General features: G+C 38.2%; 2 protein-coding genes across 2 annotated transcripts; both read left to right on the forward strand.

The window, feature by feature from the left end:
- Positions 1-499: 499 nt before the first annotated feature.
- On the forward strand, positions 500-8,832 carry LOC123306466 (fatty acid 2-hydroxylase). Its single transcript, XM_044888486.1, has 7 exons — positions 500-831; positions 4,262-4,539; positions 5,085-5,310; positions 6,963-7,126; positions 7,587-7,719; positions 7,990-8,109; positions 8,545-8,832. The coding sequence occupies exons 1-7, from the start codon at positions 744-746 to the stop codon at positions 8,628-8,630; spliced, it is 1,095 nt and encodes a 364-aa protein (XP_044744421.1). The 5' UTR covers positions 500-743; the 3' UTR covers positions 8,631-8,832.
- A 496-nt stretch (positions 8,833-9,328) lies between these two features.
- Positions 9,329-14,184, forward strand: LOC123308409. The gene is made up of 7 exons (XM_044891038.1): positions 9,329-9,457; positions 9,511-10,241; positions 10,983-12,214; positions 12,276-12,498; positions 12,560-12,811; positions 12,886-13,322; positions 13,415-14,184. The coding sequence occupies exons 1-7, from the start codon at positions 9,444-9,446 to the stop codon at positions 14,084-14,086; spliced, it is 3,561 nt and encodes a 1,186-aa protein (XP_044746973.1). The 5' UTR covers positions 9,329-9,443; the 3' UTR covers positions 14,087-14,184.
- The last annotated feature ends 202 nt before the right edge of the window (positions 14,185-14,386 follow it).

A 14,386-nucleotide genomic window follows, 5' to 3' on the forward strand; every position in this document is an offset into this window, starting at 1 on the left:
TCGGGTCGATATAGTTCGAAAAATAAAAAAAATTCTGATTTAGAATAATTTCGACTGCTATTTGTTTACCCGCGCACCAACACCATGCGAACAAAAAATTATTCATTTAGCTATATCGACCCGGGTCATTTCATACACTAATTCGACATCGTAGATTACGAATATACAATTAGATTATTTCTAGGAACAGTATTTTGGGAAATGAATCACTATGCAGTTTTTACTTTTCTGTGTCTCTTCTTTAATTATACCCCTAGGAACGGCCCTGGACAGGAGAGCGGGCTGTTCAAAATGCGACCTGTTATTTCGACATCAGCCTGATAGGATAGGAAAAAAATGTCGATTGTAGTGCAATACATAAAAGTGGGGCAAGCAGTCTGGTTTTCGAGGTCGTTCGGAGATCCCGTCGTGCAGCCCTACCTTTAGCTCGTTGTCGCTTTCCTTTTCTAAACGCCGCGGTCCGTTGACGACGGAAAAGCACACCGGAGTTCGCGAACGGTTGGTATGAGGTAACAGTGGAAATACTAGAGTAGTAAAGAACGCACGTTGCTTCTCATTATCGCTTGATTAAGCCGCCTTCTTTGATCAATCAAGCCGGGGGCAACAGAATGCCACAGCCAAATTCACCAAAAATCGCCGATTGAAAGTGTTACGAAGCGAATCGTGGTCCGTTTTCATCTGTGTTCAGTTCTTGATGCACAAAACAGTTACCAGTGATAAATCGTGAAAATTGGATCAGTGAGATGATGAAAACTTACTTTACTACACCCAGCGATCAAATAGCGAAGAATTCTTGGGGGCAAATATTGCAAGAGTTGACGACAGACACCAGTAAGTACATTGATAAACGAGAAATCGGTAAATTTTCCACAGTTGCAATCGATTCGTGTATCTGTGATAACTGTGCATAGTAGGGCTTCTTTCAGACGCTACAAGTGGCGTCTATTTTCAAATAACCTGCTCACTCACAAACTTTCTCGTATCTCGATAGGCAATTTCAAATGTGGGTTAGTGAGAAGATGATGAAACTTTCATCAACGTCATGGTCCATCGTGTAGGTATACACCGTGTATACGAAGTAACTGACCCACCTTTTACTCATTTAAACGCTTCGCTCGGCTATTTAAATTTAAAAATAGGCCTCAGCATATCGCGAGATTATAGTGTGAAATGTTCGACAGATTTTCCTGGCACAAAACACGTCGTTTACAATCGGAAGTCTTGAAAAAAAGTTTATCTCGAAAGATTAGCGAAAACATATTGAAAATGAGGAAACCTCGCAGGAAAACCAGAAAAGAAAATCCTGGTTTTCCCACTGCAACGTAAATTATGCGCCATCAAATCTGAATTTTCAAGTTCGCAGTGAGTTTGGATACTCAAAAAAATATTCGAGAACACACTGTTCAAAATTTCGAAAACTGCATCTTTGGGAAATTCACAGGAAAACCGAACTGACAATCCTGGTTTTCCCAAGTCTAGTAGAAGCCTGGCTTTCAATTCGTCAATAAAAGGCATGAAATTTATCCGGTTTGGTTATGTTTTACAAGGGCAAATCTTGATTGATTTCAACAAGACTTTTATTTTACTTCGTTGAAAATTTTTTTAATCCAGAATCTGTCGAATTTTCGTTGATTATTCGATCAAGATAAATTTTTTCTCCAATGGAAATAATTTCAGGGTCTATTCACTTATTACCATTGAAACTTGAAAGTGGTGAGAAGTTTGAAGGCTAAATCTTATGAAAGTTTTATTTTGGCTCCTTTCATTTGCACTAAGATCGAATATGACTCTCAATCAAGGATTCAAAGTTGAAGAAGAAATTTCATCTTGATTGTTCGATTGTTCGAAGGCAAAAACTCTATTTTTTAATGAGATGATCTCAAAGGATCTATGCTGGCCTTGACAAGAGTCTAGCCAAGGACGAACTCATTATTTTATGAATAATTATCGTGTAAATAAGTGATTAAAGCTTCAAATTATACCGTTATCGAAAACTGTTCAATTCTCCGATCTACGTCTACAAAAATTGTGTTCGAATATTCAAAACAATGTATTATGAGTCATTATTATACAAGGTGGCGTTCATGAACAGCCCACTTGAAATATTTCCTACGAAAGAGATTTTTCCAAATAAACCCACAAGAAAAATTCGAAAGTCCAGAGATCTGTATATAGCATTTCGATGGAAACACTTCTGTGACAATTCCTGACAAAATGTCAGTCCAAAACAGCTCTCGCCTGACCAAAAATCACCATAAATATCTCACTTTTCCAACCGTTTCAAATTGCAATTTTGTTCGATGTGAATGGAATCGTATGCATCTCCTACAAACCGCCTCAATTTTAAAATTTCGATGTGATGAAACTATAAAAATCGCACCGAACTATTTCAAGGTCGAAACTATTAATTACACTTGAAATTCGCTCATACAACACTCGTTTACGATTCCATGGTATTTATGAGTTTAACTGCTTCATCATTTTTATGTTTGTGTGTTGATATTCGATTACTCGACTAGGAATATCTCGGTAATTCTGTTATGGATCTTATTTACGCTGTGAGAGCTAAAAACGTAGTTTCATATTTTTCATTTAGAAGTATACTCTTGTCCATTTGTAAATCATGCAACATTGCTTCAACGGAAAACAAGTTTCCTTTCGATCTCTTGAAAAATGTTTATAAAGCTTGATTTTTACGATGATGTGTTCGAATTAATTCATTTTAGTGCAACATAAATTCATATTGCCCTTCAAAACTGACACGTTGAAGTTGTTGTGAATTCCACACATAAAATACGGTCCTATAGGGTATGGAAAACAAAACACTGAGGACTGGCAAAGTGTTGAAAGATTTGGGTTCATATTTCCCAAATATATCAAACTCTTAGGGGAGAACTGGTCTTCTTTTTCAAGCTTTTGGGCATTAGAGTTAGTTAAACAATATTTTCAATACAGAATAAATAAATTATAATAATTAACATTTCGAAAAGTTATATAACCACATGGACAACAGTGAACCCATTTCATTTCGTTCATAATTGGTGAAATGATCAGACAATCGGTAATTAGTGCTTCCATCAACCTGTACCTACCTATTATACCCTACCACTCACCAATGGTGTTGAATACTGATAAAAATGTAGCCATAGTTATATTTGCATTCGATTGATTGCATTGCAGTGGCAGGTAGTCGAAAACCGTTACAGCCAGGTATGCGGGAATCGATTGTGTAGCGTTTCTCCCCTATTTTTAATGTAGATTCAACGAGCGGGGTCAAAAAATGTTTGATAGTACGAGGATGTATTGATATCTAGTTAGCCTAGACCAGTTCCATGCATGAAAAAAATATTGCGTTAACCAAAAGCGTGCAAGGGTAGAAGCATCGCGTTCGATCTGTTCTCGATTTGAAAACGATGTAGACTTCTTAAACCGAATTGTCACTATGGATGAGACTCGGGTACATTTCTACGATCCAGTAACAAAGTAACAATCGATGGAATGCCGACACTCTGATTCTCCAAGACCTAAGAAGTTTCGTGTCCAAAAATCTGCAGGAAAAGTTCTTGCTTCTGTTTTTTGGGATTGCCATGGCGTAATCATAATTGATTTTTTGGATAAGGGTAGAACAATAACCGTAGATTACTATTCGACATAACTGACCACTCTACGGGAAAAAGTTAAAGAGAAAAGACGCGGAAAGCTATCCAGAGGTGTTTTGTTTTTACAGGACAACGCCCCTGCACACAAATCTCATGTTGCCATACAAAAAATTCGTGATTAGGGTTTGAATTACTAGAGCAACCCCCTTATTCACCAGATTTAGCTCCATCCGACTATCATCTCTTCCCTCAACTGAAAAAAAGTTTGAAAGGTCGTAAATTTTCTTCCAACGAGGAGGTAATGAAAGCTGTGGAGGTCTGGTTTGCAGAGCAAGAAGAAACATTTTTTTTGAAAGGTCTATAGACGTTGCAGGTTCGCTGTAATAAATGTGTCCTATTAAGAGGAGAATATGTTGAGTAATAAAATATTTTGACATTGATATTTTGTTTGGTTCTATAGTAGGCTAAGAATTTTTCAATATATCCTTGTATAAGGAGGCCCTTCTGTTGCTTGATAATTAAACTGGATCTGATTTTTTTTTTCATCATAGTCTCTGGTTATATTACCTCATATTAAGCTGGTTCTTCCATTAGAACATACTTCATGGAAGATCCTCCTTGATAAAGATGATATTTTCATAACTTTCCTCCCCTCTTTACAGATTCAACATTCGGAATCAAACAATCCACGCCAAATCAGAATACCGAAATGAAAAATGAGGAACCCTTCAACGTCAGCCATCAGAATCAGAAATACGACATTCACAATTTCCTCAAGAATCATCCAGGTGGTCTCAACTACGTCAGGCCGTACAAAGATAAAGATATTACCAAACGGATGAAAGACACGCTACATTCTAAAGCCGCCTATTATTTATTAAGAGAGTACAAAGAAGATGGGAGAGATTTAACAAGTACAAGTGATTCTAGTGATTTAGAGGTATGTCGAATATTGGATCGTTTTTCCGAGAGGTTTGGGAAATTTGGAACTGATGTGGCAACGCTGTGGTTTGAGAATACCTATCTGCTATCTGTAAAAATATTGATATTTTTACAGATTTTTCAGAATGCCTGTAAAATGTGTTATTGTTATCAAGATAAAAAAGATGAAAACCAAGATGTAGATTTTGATAACTGAAATTTTGTGTTATGTCATTGAGGTACTATGTAACTCATTATAATTCCCTAAACAATGGAGTAGTAAAACACGTCACATCAGATTATGATGATTTTATTCAACATAATCTTATCTTCTTCAATCCGCTCTGTATAGATGGACGAAATCGATGTCAGACAGTCTCACCACAAAAATTCATTGTTGGAAGGGAACATCAACGTAAATTCATTTTCACCATCTGCCTCCTTGAAGGGGAGAACAAGAATGTAATGATCAGGTGCAAATCGCGGCAACGTTGCCACGTTTCTCCGAAAATCCCGGGCTTGACTAAAAACATATTTTTTTCTCATCACATTTTTTTCTTTCAGAATTTAGTAGACTGGGATAAACCAATGTTGAGCCAGGTAGCTGCGCTCGGGAACAAATACAGCGAATGGGTGGTACTGCCGGTCGACAGAAAACTGCGACTATTTGACAATCCCATTCTAGAAAGTTTAACTATCACCCCGTGGTACGTAGTTCCTATAGTATGGATACCTATTATTACATATTTCATTTATATGGGATTCAACAAATACGTCGAAATCACCAAAGGTAACTTCAAGATGCCACATTATTGTTGTTATAGCTTCTGTCGCAAAAAATTTTTCTGTATCATTATCGGTCTGATTCGTCTGGTGAAATGAAAGGGTCCCACAGAAAAAAACGATGAATACAACATTATGTTATAGCTTTTTGTCATAACTTCTCGATATAAATAGCTGAACTTGTACGAAATACCTAAATGGTAGAACATATAGAGTATGATTTTATTTTCCTCAAAATCTAGATACAAACCTATACACACGGCCATTTTTCTTGTAGAATCATTTCGTAAGATTATTAGAGGAATAAACTACAAAATTTAAGACCCTAAATCCCAGAATTCACGATATAAAAATAGAAACTGATAGATCTCGGATAGCTCCAGAAAAACCTAAATTTCAGGCTACATGCACAATCCCTGGATATTTGAAGTGTTTTTCCAAATTTGAAATGAATGGAGAGCTATCTGGAAACATCAATTCCTGCTTCAAAAGCTCTTTATCGAAGAAAGAATTACAAAAGAAACCACTCACTCCTTTTGTCTGTTTTTTTAACAAGATCACGAATTCGAACTGAAATCCACACTGAAAAAATTCAGTGTTTTGAATCCAACAACAGAGCGCACTCAAAGGTTGATCAATCGTGGAATTCAAAACACCATAATGTCAATTAAATGTTAATTGGTCGATTCTTGGGGTCCGACTCTAAAAACATCGATCGAAACAATCCTATAATGAAGTGCATACCATCGACATGAGCAACAAGTACAGTATAATTGATCATGAACTTGATTTGAGCTCCTGACCTCACTACGAATACAGGGTAGGGTTCAGTTTTGGGATTTCGATCTATTTTTTCCATAACATCTCGTGGGATTCTTTCATTTCCGGAATCGAGACCTCGAGAGCTTGATTTGTGAAAAATTGGATGAAACGTACGGCCAAGTATGTTGCTTGGAATGGCAGTCATGAATTTATATGTCGATCGTTTTCCAGATGTCAATATTCATTGAATGTTGTTTCCTCTTCAGCTTTTTTCGATAACGAACGTAGCTTCCTGTTTCCTACGAGTAATCCTGACGTCACGAATGAAAATCGAAAATTGTACACTAGTCCAGGTGACAGAATAGAGTTATTTTTTGATCTAACAAGTCATTACTCCTTAGCTCATCGGATTCATCCTTGTATTAGGAATTCCGATTTCTGTACATTAATGGAAAAAGGTTTTTCCGGGGAACTTCACCAAAATATCCATCTGGTGCTCACACAAATTGAAGTGTGTGATGACACAGGAAGATACAAACTGTATATAATGAAATTGATACAATTGCTTCTCACGCAGCTGTAAAAAGCTGGAATAAGCATTGTTTATCTTGCTTTCTTCATCGTTCTTCATTGAGAAAAGCTTCCAGGAATGGCTGTCTAATCACAAACCACCGCATTTCTGTAGATTATCTTGAACCTGTTTCATGTTCTTTTTTCTCATTTCATATCGAAAGATTTTTGTTTCGCCGCACATTTATCATTTTTGAACCTGAAATTAAATTGCATCCCTCAACTTTCATTGTTATCGAAATAAGTTGGGATTGGGAATCAGAAAATGGGACATTGTTAAGCGACAGCACGCACGCAAGAACAGTGTTGAACTTTTTCTGTTTTTAGATGAATCACCATCAGTGCCATCATTGATACGCATAGTAGGAGGCGTTGTATTATGGACATTATTAGAATATAGTTTACATAGGTGGATATTTCACATGAAAGTCTCAGGAAATTCTAAGATACTTATTTACATCCATTTTGCCATACATGGTTTACATCATAAAGTAAGTATTTTATATACCTTTCGCATCAGCTCGGCCTAGTATAATCGAGTTCTTAGGAAAGCCATTTTCGAAGCGTCTGATTGAAATCTGCGAGTCCTGAACTCGGAATTGTAAATTCAATTTCGTAATTCTGTGACGAACATTGCGAGATGGAAATGGATTATTTTATTCACTCCATTCAGTGACGAACGCTTCTTATAGTTCACTCCTACTGAAGGTCATTTATCATTATTCAATCCATACTGTTCACTTTTTCAACCTTGAAAAATGTCAGTTCGTACATCGTACTTTTTGTGATCATAGTACGTAGAAGAAAATTAAATATCAGTAAATACACAGTTAAAAAAAGAACGTGGCGTGATATGTAACAACATTTACCTTGAATAACTGAACACAAATCCCTCTTGATATATTTTATTCTCTCAGCAGCTATGAAAATGTAACTATTACGATTTTTCAGGTGCCCTTCGATCCTAGAAGACTAGTATTTCCGCCATTACCAGCAGCATTGATCGCATATGCATTATATTGTTTGGTTGCTGTTATATTGCCTGAAGAAGGGCGGCTGTTAATATTGGCTGGGGGTTTAACAGGTAGGAACGAGTTCAAAACTGGAAGTTTCAATGCCCTCCCTTGTATGTGCAACGATAATCTTGCACGTAGATCATGAATTTCGCCACTGTTTTCGAATGTGCGAAAATTTTCTTTGAATTCCTAACGTATGGATGGAATTCTGTTGAAAACATACCTATTCTAAGATCCACAAGACATCACCATTCTTGAAAAGTCATAACGATTATTATTTCAATATTGTTGTTCCAAATATTGGCTTATTATATGTCTAATTATCGTTCTTTTCACAGGTTATGTAATTTATGATATGATTCACTTCTACTTGCATTATGGTGCACCAAAAGAAAACAGCTATTTATATCATCTGAAAAGATACCACAATCACCATCACTTCGAGCATCACGATAATGGTGAGTGACCAGATGTTTTTTATATCTATATGACAGGAACAAAATCATGGTAGTGTGTGATACATATTCTGAAAGAGACTCTTTTACTGACAAATCTCGAAATTTCATCCATCTCGGCACAACTGTTCGGTCTTGAGGAAATTTTAACTGACCCCATCTTTTTGGAAATATTCAAAGGTCAACTTCGTATCTCCCAGGAAACCGTAGATCAGATCATGTGATACACATTCTGACAGAGCAATTCCTTTAGTAATAAATCTGAAAATTTCATCCATCTCGGTGCAACCGTTCGGTCTTGACGAATTTTTAACTGACCCCATCTTTTTGTGATGAATCTCGAAATTTCATCGACTTCAGTAAAACCTCACATTCGGTCTCACAATCACAAACATTAGTCACTGTAATAGAAGTTATTTAATCCTCTTTTATTTGCAGGTTATGGAATAAGCAGTGTACTTTGGGACAAAATTTTCGGCACAACAATAACCCTGAGGAAGTTACAATTCGGAATAAAATGGTGAAGAGGAAACACAATCATAATAATGTCTCACAGTGTGATTCTCAATGTGTCTTTATTTACAACGTACATTTTGACGTACTCAAATCTTCTAAACAGAATATAAATTATGTTGTTGATGCTTTCATTATTTTTGTGAAACCTGAATGTTTCTCTACGAATTATAGAGATTTATATTTATAATGATACAATAAATGATAACATTATATTGAGTTTATTTCCCACCATTTCCAAATATATTATCACAAAGAAAACAAATCAAACAAAAAAAAGAATGATGGAACATATTGTAGGTATCATATACCCTGAAAAAGTATGCAAAACGACATACTGCTCTTTCTAGAAGAAACTAACTGTCGAAAATTCTTGTTGAGCCAGAGGTATGAATTTTACATATAACCAAATGATACCAACGCTTAAAAAAGTGCTCTAGACATGCAGTATCTGTTAAAAAAAGCTAACGCAAGGATAACATAAAATATTGAATCATATAAACTTTTTTCTATTCATTAAGAAAATGAGAAACAGCTTCCAACCCGCATATGAATATTGAAGCACCCAAAAATTTCTCATCAGACCTATAAGTCCCTTTTGTACCGATGATTAAAGATATAACGATTAATAATCTTGAATTGCGAGTATTTCAGAAAATTTCACTTTCGTAGAAACAGTCAAAATTAGAGTAGTCTGTCAGAGAAACGTCAGAATTATACGACTTCATAATTATACAAATTTTTACACTTCCCAATCAGCATTCATTGTAGTTCTCTATTATGCGGAACTCAGTTATACGCTTAGGTGTTTTTTTAGAAACCCGATGTTTATAAATTGGTAAGTTTTGTCGCAATTCGCTCGAGGTCAATCCTTGACGTACTGTTTTCCAGCTTCCTAGTCCTCATGATTCTCAGTCAGAACATTCCTTCACCTACGGAAGCGAAGCCTTACTTCACTAAGATACATCGATTGAACTCAGTGAGGGACTTCGACGATATAGTGGACTGGACTTGCAACCAAAACGTCAAAAATCAGAAGCAAGAACCGAAAGGTTCCAAGCAGATAACAGACAATCCTTCTATACAGGAACGAAGTATTTCTTCAGAAGCTCCAGATGCAACCTCGAAAAGCGGCGAATTGATAGAGAAGAGGTCAGATGTTTCCGTCCATTTCGAAACAGGCGAAACGGCAAGAGCCACAGAAAGGATGCAGGTATCCATTATGCCATCACCTCCATCGAGAAAATACGCCTCAAGTGACACGGCAAGAGGCACAGAAAGAATGGAAGTATCGGAAATGCCATCACCGCCATCGAGGGAAGATCAAAAAGATGACAAGAAGAGATCTGAGATGGAAGAAATCAAAGATGTGGTAGACGAAAATGAAGATAACAAAGAAGAATTCGGTGAGGGGTTTTCCAACCTGTACAAGAAGATGAGAAACAAAATGAAGAAGAAGAAGTGTAAGACGTGCCTCACTAACATAGAGGAGGAGTTTCCGATGAAATTTGAAGACATAGAAGATGACAAGAGTAAAGTGAAATATATTCTACCTTACAGAAGAAGCGCTCCTTTGTGTCTTCTAAACGATCGAAGGGCTGCTGGATATTACCAAACCGCAGGTAAGATTTCTCATTCAGCACTCCTCAGCAATATTTCTGTAGTTTTTTGTGCAAATTTCGGATTTATCATTATATTATTAATACCAGAGACGAGATTAGTTCGCAAAATAACTGTTAAAGAACTAGGATGACATTTACTTTGAATCAATAATGTTCAATATCTTCAATATTCAGTAATAGCAAACCACCATATCAGAATTCTTCAAGGAAATGAGGGATATGAGTCCCCTTCTATACGATTGAAATAAAATCTGATTCAACTACCGGTGAAAAAAGTGATCAAAGGCAATTTAAACTCATAGTCATAGAAAACAGTTGGAGCTGAGTTCAAACAAACTTATAGTAAAAATTCAACACTTTTAGGTTTAAGACCGTGTTCCAAACTTTGCAATTCGGATATCCAGGATTTTCATTTTGGCATTCCTGTAAAATTTGAGTAGTGCTCTAAGACACATATTTACATGCATATATTTCACGAATTTTTAGAACAGTGGGAACTAGAATAAGTTATAAGGGATTTTTAAAAAAATCAAAATCAGAATATGTTATTCTCACTATTCTCTCTATATACATAGCCATAAATTCATATAAATCAAGTGAATAGAATATCCGTTGTATAAAAAGTAATTTCACCAAGACTATTATGATTCTTGTGGACTTGTCGAGGATGAGTTTGAAGTATCAGATACCACCAACCTGCTGTACAAGGACGTCGAATATGTTCAGCCTTTCGATTTTCAGCTGTTCCTGTAATTCGACCAGTTTTAATGAGCGCACCCCAACCAATATATATCCAGGGATCACCCAACGATGATAGGTCACCCCTTTACGAAGTTGAATGGCTTCAACACCCCTCAGTAGCAACGAGTGTGTTTCGAAAACGGCGCGAAATCGATAACTGGTACCCGAAACGGGCGTACCCTTTCATGGTCGACAGAGAATGTGACCACAACGACAAGGTGTCCCAAGCTCATAAGGAGCTCGTTTGCATGATACGAGCGGTGAAAAGCGAATTCCTGAACAAGAACAACCTCACCTTTCTTCCCATTCTGTTCGTACCGCATTGCGATAGTGCTAAACCATGTCCGGATATTCCGGGTTCTCCGGAATTAGGCCAACTGAGCTTTCAAAACGTGGATCCTTCTAATATGAAAGAAAAAGAAGAAGAACCGCACCAGTGTCACTGTGCTCATCCTAAGGATCCTGCGCCTAAAAAGGAGAAAAACAACGAAACAATATGTATCAACATAGGGCACATGACAATCATCCTTTTGGCGAACAACACTTTGAGCGTTGTTTTTCCTGCACCGAGCCAGGAACCTGAGATGCCTGAATGCCCTGAACCTCCCGATACGCCTGACAAACCTCAACAAGAAGCGCATTCACATCGTCCTCAACCTTCACAGTCTTGTTGTCCCCCTTTGCCACCACCATGTTGTCCCCCACCTCCACCGCCTCCGCAACCTGAACCTGTTTGTTTTCCTCCCTGTCCTAGCCCTTGCCCCTGCCCCTGCCCTTATCCATGTCGTGCTTCTGAAAAAAACACCCAATTCAAAAGAAATGTGATCGATAACTTGAAGCAGTACCTGGAGAACGCATTCAATTTCATCGACATCAGAAGAGTGCTTACCGAAGACGAACTCCACGACAGAACCTCAAGGGACACCTTCAAACGCTTTGGTAGTGATATCATACCAGGAATATTGCTTTACCCGAAGAGATACGGGCCGACCCTAGCCAAGAATAGCAGGGAAGCGACCAATTTCGATTTCGAAGAAACTGGTGCTCCGATTTCGGACTTTTACTGTTTCACAACGAATGGCAACTGTGGAGGAAAGTTCAAGAGGAGTCTCAATTCCAAGAAAATCGGAATCACAGAAGGTGACATCGCAGCCGAAGAGGCTCAGCTAGAAATCGAGAAAAAACAGGCTCAGCTAGAGAAGGAGATGCAGATAGATTTAAATTTGGATAAAGTGAGCGCCGAGTTGTTTCAATGATTCAAAGTCCTCTCAACGAAAAAAATGTGTTTTTTAGGAAGTGGTGGAAGCTCTAAATGTTGCATCGACAACCACCTCATTGGCTGCCTCAGAACAAATGAAAAAAGACGAAGAATATTTGGAGAAAGAAAACCAGGAAATGGTTCGTAACGAGCAACTCCTGGAAGCTCCCGATACAGGTGAAGAACCTACAGAACAAACTTGTCTTTTTACGGAACCCCTCATTACCGAGGAAATAGAACCGATATCATCAGCAACCGGTAGTTTTCCCGATAAATGTACAATATAAAATTACAATTTTTTTCAATAATTCATACACAGATTCTATAATCGAGAACATGAGTGCTGAAGCTTTGGCTATGGCTGAAGCTGGAAAGCATCTCGACGACGCAAAGGGACCCGAAGCTGAAGAGCTAGAAGCTACTGAAGAAGCCTTAACAGAAACACCTGTAGAATGCCCCGATCCATGTCCGCCAGAGGAATGTGGAGAACAAGAACCATGTCAACCAGATGACGAACCTTGCCCACCTCCTTGTAATGAACCCACTCCACCATGTCACTTACCTACAAGTGGTAAGAACCTCCAGAAGTTGAAACTGAAATTTCCTCTGAGAAAGTGAGGTATTGATAACAAGAATTTGTTCCAGATGAAATTGGAGTCAACCAAACGGATCTCGCTAATGGATCCAAGGGTAAAGCAACCAAGAGCGTGGCCGAATTCGAAAACGAGATGCTTGGCATAATAGATAATTCGAAAAAGGAAAGTCTGGCGAACGAGGAAAAACGTAAAGGCGTCTTTGACATAACGACGAAACATTCTTGGAAAGTGAAGAAAAAACGCAAGTCCAAAAGGGTCAGAGGTCTAAGGGCTGGTCAGAGAAATCGCAGGGATTTGAAAGCTACCATTCCATCGACGCCTGAATGGAAAGATCCGACGACGACATCAAAAATGGCCGTGAGGGATGTTGAAACGGAAACAACGGAACTCGTGAAGGTTACTTTCAAAGAGACCACAACTCCTGTAGCCATTTGCGAAGAGGTTGAGGACGTTACTGAGGTTTTGTTCACTACGAAACCTAGTCAGGTACACAAGTGTTGCTATATAATTGATTGAGAGTTGCTCTTTTATTGGCTCCTTCCGATGAGGGGTCTATATATATAAATCGATTTTTGTAGGAACAAATGGAACTGGAATGTAATGAGGTAAAAGAAGCCGCAGTGACTTCGAGGTCCACCACTCAGAAACTAGGTGTGCCGATCACGATAGTAATCACCAAATCTACGGAAGGGGTGTCCACTACCACCGAACTACCTTCTGTACTTTCGGAGTTTGTTCAACCCCCTCTAAGAGATGAAAATGACGAGACTGTAACTGAAAAACTTAATAGGCTGCTAAGAGATTTGGGACTTGTCAAACAAGTGCAGAGTTTTCTGCAGGGCATAAAAGATACGGGCTACGAAATTCGTGACGCGGTGAGAAGGAGGACGCAGAGGGAAACTCAGAACGATATCGGCGGGTTGGTTACCGGGAGAAAGCTATTTTCGATGGAAGTACATGCGAAATACTCCGAAACCAAAGGGCCGTTGCAACAGTTCAGAAGAAGGACGTACAGACGAAGATCGGGCGAAAGTTTCAAGAGGTATTCCCGTGACATTAACGACAACATAAAACTTTATCCGGGCAAGGCCAACATGGATCGAATTTCGAGTGAAAATAACGAGGAATCGAAGGATTTCACTGGGAGTGAGAAGAATCGAAGGTGGAAGAAGTACGCTGGAAATTGGGTCGAATGGGTACCCAATTTCGAACCTTTTTTAGAGCCCAATTATCAAAATTACCAGTTTTAAGCAGTATCGCATCATTTTTTACTTCGGACGACAGTCAGGGGACCATCAGGGATCTAGAAGAATCAAGTAATGAGGACGCAGAATACGATAACAAAATCACGAAAAGCGAAGATCAAATAATATCTAATGAAGAAGGAAACTTTTTACCGACCGAATCAGATCTACTGCTGTACGATGATCAGGGGAAATACGCAACGGATTCTAGAAAGAAGAGATCGTTTACCGTTCCGAATGACGTGAAGTCTCTCGATGATCCGGATACGACTGGAAAACATAAGGAAAGAAGAGCGTCGCCTTCGA

Source organism: Coccinella septempunctata, chromosome 2 (genome assembly GCF_907165205.1).
Source record: "Coccinella septempunctata chromosome 2, icCocSept1.1, whole genome shotgun sequence".
Lineage (NCBI taxonomy): Eukaryota > Metazoa > Arthropoda > Insecta > Coleoptera > Coccinellidae > Coccinella > Coccinella septempunctata.